Here is a 13,125-nt window from a genome sequence, read left to right as displayed (position 1 = left end):
TGACCGTGACTCTCTGAAACCTAAGTCCCGACGCCTGGAAAAGACCCTGCACCCGCAGCCCCCAGGACCTGAAGGACCGGACTTTCACTGCAGAAGTGACCCCCAGGAGTCCCTCTCCCTTGCCCAAGTGGAGGTTTCCCCGAGGAAGCCCCCCCTTGCCTGCCTGCAGCGCTGAAGAGATCCCTTGATCTCTCATTGACTTCCATTGCGAACCCGACGCTTGTTCTAACACTGCACCCGGCCGCCCCCGCGCCGCTGAGGGTGACATTTCTGTGTGGGCTTGTGTCCCCCCCGGTGCCCTACAAAACCCCCCTGGTCTGCCCTCCGAAGACGCAGGTACTTACCTGCTGGCAGACTGGAACCGGGGCACCCCCTTCTCTCCATTGAAGCCTATGCGTTTTGGGCAACACTTTGAACTCTGCACCTGACTGGCCCTGAGCTGCTGGTGTGGTAACTTTGGGGTTGCTCTGAACCCCCAACGGTGGGCTACCTTGGACCAAGAACTGAACCCTGTAAGTGTCGTACTTACCTGGTAAAACTAACAAAAACTTACCTCCACCAGGAACTGTGAAAATTGCACTGTGTCCACTTTTAAAATAGCTATTTGTGAATAACTTGAAAAGTATACATGCAATTGAAATGATTCAAAGTTCCTAATGTACTTACCTGCAATACCTTTCAAACAAGATATTACATGTTAAAATTGAACCTGTGGTTCTTAAAATAAACTAAGAAAATATATTTTTCTATAACAAAACCTATTGGCTGGATTTGTCTCTGAGTGTGTGTACCTCATTTATTGTCTATGTGTATGTACAACAAATGCTTAACACTACTCCTTGGATAAGCCTACTGCTCGACCACACTACCACAAAATAGAGCATTAGTATTATCTCTTTTTACCACTATTTTACCTCTAAGGGGAACCCTTGGACTCTGTGCATGCTATTCCTTACTTTGAAATAGCACATACAGAGCCAACTTCCTACACTAGCTCATCAAAAATGCAACTTGTCCAAAGTGCTTCCAACACATTCTAGTCACCATAAACCTACTTTACCAACTAGGCTGTATAATCAGCGCCGTAAAATCCCACTTCCAACCCCTTCAGATCCAACCTTACCTATGAGAACTTCTCAATGGCCAACTGGAAGTAGCTTACCCCAATATTGCCAGGATACAGTGTTTCCAGACACTCATTCCTCACTTTCAACCAGGTCAGCAGGTAATAGTGAGGACAGCCATGCGTCTCCTTGGTATTATGGCTCATGTATTGCCATGGTACCTCATGCGGAACTCTGGGTGTGTTCATTGCAGGAATGGTTACTGCACCAATGGACTCGAGCGAAAGATCATTGGGAACATCTAGTGTTGGTCAGCTGTCAAGCTTGCCACTCTCTTCAGTAGTGGAACACCAAAAACATGTTAAAAAGATGGTCTTTCCTAGACCCAGTTCCGCAGAGAACCATACCAGCAGATGCCTCCCTCATGGGATGGGGAGCGCATTCCCAAAAACCTAACTGTCCAGGGCCACTGGACACCCAGCCTGAGACATCTCCACATTAATCACCTGGAGTTGCCAGCTGTTGACCTATTGCTGTAAACCTTCCCTCCTCACCCTATTGGCAAGATAGTCCTGATCAAAATGGACAGCAGCATTCACTTGTTAGCGGAGTATGTACCAGGAATGGACAACGACTTTGTATATCTCCTCAGCCGGAGGTGCCAACAAGTCCATGAGCTGGAACTCCACCTGCATGTCCTCCTCTAATACTTTCAGTGGTGGGGACACCCGCAAAAAGACCTTTTCGGCATAACAGAAAAGCCAAATGCCCAGACTTCGCCTCCAGGTTTCGATACCCACAATCCAACGGCATTGCACTATGTATAAGTTGGTCTAGGATATTTGCTTATTCTGTTCCACCTCCCCCACGGCTTCCGTTTGTGGTTTGCAAACTTCAGCAGGCATCTCTCACCCTCATTCTGGTGGTTCCCACATGGGCACAACAACCATGGTTAACCACACTCCTGGAACTTCCAGTAGTTCCCCCACAAGGTAGGACCTTTTCATGCAAAACCATGGAGAAATCAGATACCCAGACCCCAGGTCCCTTGAACTCTTGCTCCTGAGGGTCTAGAATTTGGTTACCTCAGACTGCCACAACAGTGTATGGACATTCTTAAAGAGGCACTACCATTTGTGCGTGTATGCTACTAAATGGAAAAGAGTTGTTCACTATTATCATTCTAACCACATTGATTCCTTAACAGCCAAGGAACAGAGCATTGTCTTCTATTTATTTCATCTACATATTTCTGGTTTAGCTTTTATATCTGTACGACAAGAACTGTAACTCCCACAGGCTAACCATCTCTTATGGAGGAGGACTGCATTACAGTCTATGCTAAGCGTGTGTATCTACACCCGCACGTCTCAAATGGAAAATGTTACACAGTAAGCATCTTTTTGTTGTATGTAGTGCTGTAGATTGACCTGCCCCCACCCTGCTGCCCAAACACCTGTGTTTGTTAGTTACTTTCACTATTTATCACAAACTCCTTTTGAATAGACCTCTCCTTATACTAAGTTTTGCTTCACCTTCTATCCTCCCTGGCCATGCAGAAAAACAATCTAACAATGGAGTCGATGACCATGTCCATTACCAGCAAGAGGAGGAGTCCCACTACCTCATGACTCAAAAGACTTTCTTTGAAGAAAAATAACTTGCACACTTCTGAGCCCAGCACGCAGAGTGGTCAGAGCGACCACCTCGGAAGCTGGGGATCCGAATTCGAGCCTCGGTGTTGGCGCTACGTCCTGTGATTCTGGGCAAATCACTTAATCTTACTATGCCCATGGACAGTGCCTGGGTACCCTCACGGGTGATAAGCTGTGCTATATAAATCTACACATTACATTTGATGGGAGGATTATGCTAATCATGTGAATCTACAGCACTGCATGCCAGAAACAGATGCTTACTGGGTAAGTAACATTTTGCCTACTGCTATCTACTCCTCAAGTGAAGACTGCAAATGTAGGTGACATACTATAAATGCAATTCAAGCCACTTCACTCTGGTTCGTTCTCTAATGAAACCCACTATGGAGAGTTTCCTGAACTCAGTTCCAACCACATTAGCAGTTTCATGTCACTTGAAAATTGGAGCTCCTGATCCAGATCTTTCCTAACTATGTTAGATTTTTCAGCTAGATCACTATTTTGTGCAGCAGACACATAGGTCCAAAGGACCACCCCATTCACCTGTCCACATGTGAACCTAAAGACATATAACATATTTCCTTCTACATGTTCTAGACGTTATCTAGACAATTGACCACAGTTTATTGCGATGAGTCAGGTGACAATCTTCTAACAGGGTTATAATAAAATCGCATATTCCCTTTGATGTGTGTATCTTTCTGGTTTTTATGTAGCACAAACCCAGCCGAAAGCCAGCAGAGTGTTGAGACTATATATTCAGTGCTTCCATAGGGTGGCTATTTCATTATTGAAATGCCCAGAAGGATTTGTAAGAACCACAAACCAGACTTTTTAGGACGGTTAAAAAATGTTCCACACTGATTCTAATTCTGGAAATGGCCAGTGATTTCCTGTCAAAGAATAGGAGTACATGTGTTGCATGAGTGGGAATGGTAAGGGCACACCCAGAAAACTGATGATGGTGGCTTAAGTGAGATGGGGTTTCATCTAAGGGAATAAATTCCCCACGTAGAAAAAAGTGCTGTTGCACTGTTGTGAATTCCCTTTTGCATGTGTTTATGGAAATAACTTTACATGACTGTAAATGGGAATTGTTAATAGTTTTCAAGGATTAGGTGTCAGAGTTTCCAGGAATACTTTCAAAAACTCTTCTTGGTTTCCAAAGTGTGAAAATCTACCCCCAAATGCAGATTTTTATTAGATTAAAAAAAAAAAACATGGGGCCCTTGGTCTACAAGCAAATGATTGCCACAACCAGAGAAATATCACAACTAGCAGCCCATACATGCCGCCATGGTGTACCATCATTGTAACTCTTATCAAACCTGAAACCAAATGCTTGGTAGAAAATGTAGAAGGTCCTGTTCCCTATATCTGTGTGATGAGCTTGTACAGATAAGATTCATGATATGAAGCCAGAGACAGAAACTCCAAAGATATGTATCTCTCAGAAAGCAAAAAAAAGAATTTCAAAAGACTCCTAGAACATGAGACAAAAATACCACAGTTAAAGGTTTCAAGCCCCTTACTGCCAGGAGCAACACCAGCCACAGTAACAAAAGGGGCTACTCCATCATAGTAAGGAAAGAGCTGGGTCAGGAGATCCAATTTTTAGGTGGCATGAAACTGCTAATGTGTTGGTAGTTGCGGTCTGCAAATTCTCTATTGTGGGATCCATTAGAGAATGAACCAGAGTAAAGTGGCTTTCAACGCTAGGATAGATTTCTGGGAAAGTTGTGCGCTATGTAAATGCATATAACATAACATCAAAGATGTCCGCCTCATCCCAGGCCACTCTCCAGATATTTATCCTGCCTTCCAGTACCTCCCGAACTCGTCATTCGCTTCAGGTAATGGTCTCCTGTAAATGTCTAGCTGACCTCTCACTGACACAACAGCTCCTTATCCATGGTGGGTGACCTTTTTTGCAAAAGGACATCTTCTTTCTTTTGACCAACGCATGGCTGATAAAGCCCTCCCCAGGGATCAACACTTGACATACCAGAAATAGCGCTACACATTCAGGATGCTCTGGTCTACACCTGATGAAGAACAGCAAACCCATTCTAGCTATACAAAGCCTTGAATGACCACACAAGTATCTCACTGGTATCACTGCAAGATAAGTGGAAAGGCGTCCATGACAACGAATGGGACAAGGCACTGGACTTTTCCCAGCTCGTATCTCGCAACGCACACTTCAAAAGCATACAGTTGACAATTCTACACAGGGTTTACCTGACACCTGAACAGCTTAATTGTTATTTTCCTACTGCTCTCCTTAGCTGCCCCTGCTGTCAAACACCATTGGCGAACCTGCAACATATGCTATGGTCGTGTTCGGCCCATGCCACATACTTGTCCTCCATCACAATACTCTCCAAGATGTCACAGAAGTCCCTGACATACACTCCTGGGAAGCTGTCGACCTGGCCATCTTCAAGCACAGCAAGCACACAGCATGATGGCGTTTTTTGCCGGCCTCACACTTCTCCTAGCCTAGCGAACCCTTACTTTACACTGGAGAGTGCCTCAGGCCCCAGGGATGGCTGCCTGGTGGAGGTGGTTCGATGATAGGCGAAAGCTGGGAGCGATGCCCTATGCTACGAGAAAGCCCGTGGTCTCTGCAAGAGCCCCATTTCCACTGCCTGGGACGTGCTTCTTGATCAGTTCCTACAGATCACCTACAACAATGACCTTCCCCCATGAACCACCCATCAGATGCCACATGTGCCCCCCCACATCAGTCACCAACCCCCTGACAACCTTAGTGCACCAGCCCCCCCACTGCTGCCTTCACCTACCCTGATCCATTCTTTACTCCCCACACGTGCCCTGTGTTACCAATCCCCTTGCTGCCCCTTCAAATAACTGAGCCAGCTCCTCATGCTTACATGCCATGCTGTGCCACATCCCAGTCTCTGCTCACCACCCTTCCCCTTCCAGTTTAAGAAGAGACCCTCGAACTTTCTCCGGTCCTAACCTACTCTTTAGCCAGTCACCACACAGCCACTATCTCTCTAGCGGCGCCACCATTTTCCCCCATGTGAGGCTGATTTCACAGACTTAGACCATTGGTATTTGAGATCTCTTGTTGTCAATGATGTGCCCTACATCTCTGTCTATTACACAGGGTCTCTGATGCTAATGTTCTTGTTAATTGAAAATGTTCATTGAAAACAGTGTTTTAAAAAATAATCAAAGAAGCTTGCATAATGCAAAATGTTGCTGTAAGTCTTCCGCTGCGGCAAGGGAAGATACCTAAGCATTTAAATTACTGAGTCCTGCCTCCCTTCCCTTATAACGTCCACACCACTATGAGGGTGTATCACAAGTAATCTGGCAAAGTGATCCAGGCATCCAAAATGCATACGGAAGCTCCCTTTTGCTCTTACTGCTGTCTGATTGGCCTAAACACTTACCTTGTGTGGAGTGTTGTTTGTACTAGAATCTGACTAGTGAATCTGAAGAATTGTTTCCTGTCAATGACAAAGTAGGGACTAGTATTGAAGATATATCTTGACTTGGTGCCACAATTGAACCTTTTGCATTTTTGCAAAGGGGATTTAGGAAAGAATCTAAATGTAAGCTTGCATGCCTTAAAATAGCAGGTGTCTTAACTTGCCGTTTCACTGAATTACTTTTGCACCACCATCGTTTTAAGGTTGAAGAGCTAATCCCTTTTCTAATGTTGAAGCAGGCAGTGAACTTTTCCATTGTCAGAAAGAACTTGGAATTGCTTCTCACTTTTTCTGTGTGAAACAAAGGTCCATATGTTCATTCTGGATAGCAAACATAACGACTTCAGGATGCTAGTGGTAAGATGTGTTCAGTAGATTTTAAGGGTACACATTTCACATTTCGATTTTAAGAAACATTGGAAATTCCACTATATAGCTGTGAGGAAGAATCTTCACTAGGATGTAGGTTTGTGTTTAATAGTTCTCTGTGTATGTTATTAAGGCATTGTCTTTTGTCAGGATTGCTTCAGTTTCTCAGTTTTGCATGCAACACACTTGACCCCTGTTCAATTTATTGCCCCACTGTTTTCTGAGGAAAGTGCGCTACTTGACAATTACAAAACACAGATAGAGAACATTGCAAAATCCTATAGAGGCACAAAATGTTGCTTCACGTTTTTCCTACCTCAGTGCAAAGTCACCTATTTCTCACTGATCTAGTCATGCTCAACATGGACAGTGAGTGAGACTTTGTCGGCTGTCAGGTTTCTGGCCAGACGTTTAAAATAATGCTACAGATAAAGGGGCACAGTCTTGTGTTTCCTAATTTTCCCATGTGCGTAAGTAAAAAGAATACAACAGATATATTATATAAGGGTTACTAGTATCATGAAGTGGCCCTCCGTGCTCACAATTTGTGATGACTTTATCAGCATTTTAAGGTGATTGCTGATTTGATATATATTTGCAAATAGGACCAGCCTAAATATTTATGATTGTGAAGTATGTTTTGCATGCACATAACTAATTATTTGTGTTTGTGAAGCAGAGATTAGAAAAGTTAACTAAAACAACTGATTCTTTTTTTTTCTTGTTTTCAGTTTGCGTTTTGTTAGTGGGAGCAGAGATGGCACAGCACGGATCTGGCAGTACCAGCAGCAAGAGTGGAAGAGTATCCTTCTGGATATGACAACTAAAATGGCTGGGTAATGATGTATGAATTTCACATTCCGTATCGTTACTTAATTTCAGTCATCTTATTTTTTAATACATCATGAAAACTGAAAAGAGCAGTGTGCCTTGGCAACTTCTGTACACTTCTTAGAAGCTTTGAGTCGTAATAAGGTTTAATGTGACATTTACTTTGCATTACACACAGACGTATCATAAAAATAAAACCTAAACAAAATGCACCAGCATAATGAAGTAACTGGTAAAGTGTGAGGAATATTATCAGTAACCTATTGATTGTAGTTGTTATAATAGAAATGTACTGTGAGATGGGAAATTCCAAAAGTAAAAGTACCTGTATCTACACATTTGTGGCATCCAATAATTCCTTTAAGGTGAGTGTTATTTTTAATTTTCACAAAACCTTTGATTTATTTTGCTTGTATGTGTCCGTGATCTCTCCACCATTGTTTACTGTAGCCTCCTCCTGTACATTGTTTAATAGATGATCAGCACAGTGATCAGATGCAGGCAGGACCTGCAATGGGATCTCCAGAATAGATTAGATAGTTTAAAAATTGTAGTTGAACTTGATTGTCATCAAAAGTTCTCAACCTCCGATTCTTCCTCTTTTTGACCAATGATGTCTTCCTTTTGTTGTGTCCCTTTTGTGATTTTTGATTGACCTAAGAAAATGTAAATAAAAATTGCCTCCTTCTGCAACATGCCATTTACAAATGACTTAAAACACTATGGCCTTCATTACAACTTCGTGGATGTTAGAGCCCGTCCACCAAAATTCTAACGGGGAGTTTGCTGCCATTGTGGCTGCCTCCCTGCCAGGGCCATTCCGAGTTTCACGCTGGGTGTGCGGACCGAAACTCAATTTCCTCCCTCTGGCACAGTGGGAAATGGCCTACAGCATTGTCACTGGCTCATTATAGAGCCGGTGGGAATGCTGTAGTGTGTAGGGTGCACACCGCTCGACGCAATGTTCACTGTCTGCTAAGTAGACAGTGAACATTGCAACAGGGCTGGCCAGGGGGGCTTCTGCACTGCACATGCCAAGTGCATGGGCAGTGCAGGAGCCCCCCTGGGGCACCCTGCACCCCATCTCCACCAGACTTTTCATGGCGGGGTTACCACTATGAAACCGCTGGGGGAGAACTGGGTCGTAATCCCCAGGGCGGCACTGCTTGCAGCGTTGCCCTGGTGGATTAGGACCACCAGACCGCGGTGGAGACAAAACTGGCGGCAGTCGTAATGTGGTGGTGATTAGACAGACAGGGTCGTAATGAGGCCCTATATCTACCACTTCTAAACCAAGCATAAAATGTCACTGAGAAGGCTGGGTGGTGGTTAAGTAGTTTGGACACGATAGGGGCAGTCTTGGGTAGTGATGTTCGCTTTCTCTGTGTTTTCCTCTGTGTAGGGGACAAGCGATAGAGAAGTCACTCAGCGCCGGGTTCTGCTATTAGTCTAGGCCTGTTTTTCTTCTGTGCTGCCGGGTTAGGGCAGTGGCTAGACTCTCCTCCTGTCCTCAGTCACTGTCCCTGCAGAAATTTCACCGTGTGCGTGATTACACCCAAAAAAGTCAGGCCTGTTGTCTCTGGGCTTCAGATTATCATGTTTGGAGTAGGGGGATTTAGTGATTCTGGACCAGGCGACATTGGGCCACTCATAATGGCGAGTGGCAGGATTCCAGATGGAGTTACAGCTACAGGTGAAATACGATCATTCATCACCCGGGTCCTAGTAGTGGTCAAAGGAGCAGGCTCACACCTTTAGCTTTCATCAAACGCTTCTTCCCAATTCTTTCCTGTATCCAGTTTTCCAATAACTCTTTCTGAATACAGAGTTTCTATGGGCTGTAGGAGAGTAAAATGATGCTTCTGTACCAAGTGAATCGGGAGCCTTTCTTTCAGGGTCTTAATTGAAAACAGACTGTATTCTGGATCGCCATTATTTCAAAATACACCTTTTCAATGAAAGTTCAAAGATGATGACCCTAGTGACGTCCATCTGCAAAATGCATATTCTTACAGATCCATCTGGTAACCAAATTGCCAGTTGCTAAGGATTGTGGCTATTGGGGAGGGAGTGAGCCACTTGGGACTATGGGGGAGGTTCCTTTTAAGTTACATTACATCATCCTGCCCACAGCATGAAATATCAGGAGTACTTTTTTATGTACTTTACATCCGGGTGTTCAAAACAGTGTCCTTTTAAGATTTTTTTAGGCCCGGACACAACACATTTTGGGGTTCCCAACTTCAGAACAACTTAGAATTTTATTACACATTTTCTGCTAATTCAAACCCCCTTGATGCCAAACAATATTCAGTTTTACTTACATTTTCAGAAATGGGGGTCACATAAAAACAGGTGAATGATGTGTTGCACAGTGTCTCCCCCCCTCCAAAAAAAAATCCTTAGGAAAATGTTAGGTAGAGAAAGAATGAGAGGTAGAGGTAGGCGGAGAGAGAGAGTGGTCGTGATAAAGAAATATTCACACATTAGATAAAAAAAGATCTATTTTCAGGGGTGGGGGTGAGTGACTTGAGCAATTGCCCGCATTGCCCACGCCTTAAAACATTTTGGGTTCAAAGCTCAAATTCTTCCAACATGGGTTCACACTCACTTATTTCCAAGAGCTATTGATAACATATGTATTAAAGTTATGCTCATTCACAATGTGTGCATTGGCAATTAGCCCAAAGGTACCATGTAGAACCAATAATGTGGTCGCTTACTAACTATATTTTTTTCCTTAGCCCCTAACATTCCTTGTCAGATAATCATAAATATTTGAGAGAACCATAGCTTCACTTTCAATCCACAACTCAAAGCTTCAATGAAGTGTTTGTTTGGTAAATCCTTCTTCACTTTTCAGTCACACTAATTGTTTCTCATCAAAGTGTTGTATGAAGAATATTCATACCCAGATTCACATTGAGACTGTTTTTATTAAAATGATGCAGTCATTCTTAATTACAATACTAATAAATATTAATTTCTTTAGGGATAACTTGCCCCAGACGGAGGACAAAGCAGCTAAGCTGAAAGTCACTATGGTTGCATGGGATCGATTTGATACATCGGTGATCACTGCAGTCAACAATTTACTGTTAAAAGTGTGGAACTCCTACACAGGACAACTACTGCATAATCTATCTGTGAGTAAATGAGAAGTGGCTGTCGGTTGGTAAATGTGTGTGTATATATGTGTGTGTGTGTGTATATATATATATATATATATATATATATATATATGTATATATATATATATATATATATATATATATATATGTATATATATTTATATATATATATATGGCTTTTAAACCCGGACATAACTGATCTGGAGAAATAAGGTAAACTCAAGCAATAACTCTCAATTAGATACAGAGCATACATATATGTTGAATACAGGTTGCAACCTCCCTTAGGTAAATGTATATTTTTTGGTGTACCCGGGCGGTGCCTTTCCATTGTTATTTCTTGGGGGGAAAAACAAAATCATAATTTTCTGTTGCTTGAGAACCTTGCCTGTACAACTTCATAGGATTCACTCACAAACCATATATATATATATATATATATATATATATATAATATAAAAATAAAGACCACTGTCTTCCATAAACAGAGCATTTTTTTGTTTAGTCAAACGATACCAAAGTTATTGGCAAATCTTCACGACAAGTTCAAAACTTGTACTTGACTCAATTTAGCTGGTGTCTTCAAAGTTTCTGGTGACCTGCCAAGCGGGGGCCGTGAAAAAGGGGTGCCCAAAACACTTTTACCCCATTCTACATTTGTGGGATTTGTTTTAAAATTTTGAACACGGCTACAACCCAAACTGCTGATCGGATTTACACCAAATTTAGCAGAAAGCTAGATTTTGGTCCAGAAACGTACTTTTCATAATTTGGTGTAATTCCGTTCAGTAGTTTTGGAGATAATTAGGGTCAAACAGTAAAGATTAATCGGAATGAGGATCCATCCACGGAGGACCTGTGGATGTGGGGGAAAAGCAAGGCGTGATTGGCTGGCCGCAACCTGACTGAAAAGTTGCAGCCGCCATTTTCATTGTTTCTGTGGCTGAGGGTGGGAAACAAACACTGCAAAAACACATAGGGGGTCAGCATACTGGTATCCTAACCCTGTAGAACACATAGAGGGGTCCAGGGACCCCTCATAGGCCAAACATTGCCCTTTTTTTGTTTTTTTCGTTGCATCCGCACGGGTCTCAGCGTGGCCTCCGTGTAATTTCACAGGTGGATCCACGGATGTAGAAAGAAAAATTGTAAAAAAATCTTTTTTTTTTAAACACCCACTGCAACCAACCCCATGCGACACACGGCACAGCTTGGGTTAGGGTGCACCTGCGTGTTAAAAAGAAGCCATAGAAATCCACCGGAAAAAAACAAAGTTTACAGCAGTGATACTCAAAGCACAGCCCGGGGCCGCATGCGGCCCTACTGACCTTCACATGTGGCCCCCAGCAGAGTGACTGCCCTGGGTCACTGTCTACTTGATCGAGCAGTAACAATCAGAAGGATATAAAATAAATAGCTAGCATTTATTTACACTAACTGAAGTAAAGGAGAAGAAGCCAAAAAGGCATCCAGTACCACTTAACTTTAGGAAAGCATTGTTTTTTCAAAGACATTTTGCAACAAACGTAAAAATATGGTAGTCTCTTCGAAACTAAAAAAAAAACTAGTATTTTATTAACATGCGGATGCTTTTCACCATAGCATATCAGGTTATATCAGTGCATTCAGAAGTATTTTAAAAAATCAACGTAGAAACATTCATGCCTTCACCCAACCTGACAACAATGCCAATAGGGAACTAAGAGGCCAGTCAGTTGTCATATAGAGACTTCTGGGTGATCTGGTTTATTATACGTAGACAACATTTATTGTTTATTAAATCAAACTCGGAAGAGAAGGTTTTGTACAGTGTAGGAAGTCGGCTCTGTATATACTATCTCAAAGTGAGAGATAGCGTGCACAGAGTCCAAAGGTTCCTCTTCGAGGTTGATAGTGGCAAAATGAGATAATACTAATGCTCTATTTTGTGGTAGTGTGGTCGAGCAGTAGGCTCATCAAAGGGTAGTGTTAAGCATTTGTTGTACACACACAGGCAATAAATGAGGAACACACACTCAAAGACTTAACTCCAGGCCAATAGCTTTTAGAAAAATATATTTTCTTAATTTATTTTAGAACCACAATATTCAAGATTTGAGGTAAGTACATAAAATGAAAGGTACTTCACACAGGTAAGTATAGAACTTTGATTTCAAACAGTAGTACACACAGTTTTTGTTAAAATGCAATAAGCTATTTTAATAGTGGACACTGTGAAAAAATCCACAGTTTCTGGGGGAGGTAAGTTTGGTTAGGTTTCTCAGGTAAGTAAAGCACTTACACAGTCAGTCTCCTGGGCATAGGCAGCCCACTGTTGGGGGTACAAGGCAACCCCAAAGCCGCAGCACCAGCAACACAGAGCCAGTCAGGTGCAGAGGTCAAAGGAGGGCCCAAAACACATAGGCGCCTATGGAGAACACGGGTGCTCCCGTCCTAGTCTGCTTACAAGTAAGTACCTGCGTCCTCGGGGAGCAGACCAGGGGGGTTTTGTAGATCACTGGGGGACACACACACAAGCGCACAAAACACACCCTCATAGGCACAGGGGCGGCCGGGTGCAGTAGGCGTCAGGTTTGCTATTGAAAGCAATGGAGGGACCTGGGGGTCA

At 42.9% G+C, this 13,125-nt stretch overlaps 1 protein-coding gene across 2 annotated transcripts in view; it reads left to right on the top strand.

The window, feature by feature from the left end:
• BRWD3 (bromodomain and WD repeat domain containing 3) overlaps positions 1-13,125 on the top strand; it is a 993,456-nt gene that overhangs the window by 136,380 nt on the left and 843,951 nt on the right. For both annotated transcript variants that reach the window (XM_069212579.1, XM_069212580.1), the window contains exons 13-14: positions 7,287-7,391; positions 10,379-10,532. In XM_069212579.1, the coding sequence (XP_069068680.1) occupies positions 7,287-7,391; positions 10,379-10,532 (259 nt within the window). The remainder of the gene's footprint in view (positions 1-7,286; positions 7,392-10,378; positions 10,533-13,125) is intronic.

This window comes from Pleurodeles waltl, chromosome 2_1, assembly GCF_031143425.1.
Source record: "Pleurodeles waltl isolate 20211129_DDA chromosome 2_1, aPleWal1.hap1.20221129, whole genome shotgun sequence".
Classification (NCBI taxonomy): Eukaryota; Metazoa; Chordata; class Amphibia; order Caudata; family Salamandridae; genus Pleurodeles; species Pleurodeles waltl.
Note: the sequence above shows the minus strand (reverse complement) of the source record. Positions and strands in the feature narration are given on the sequence as shown.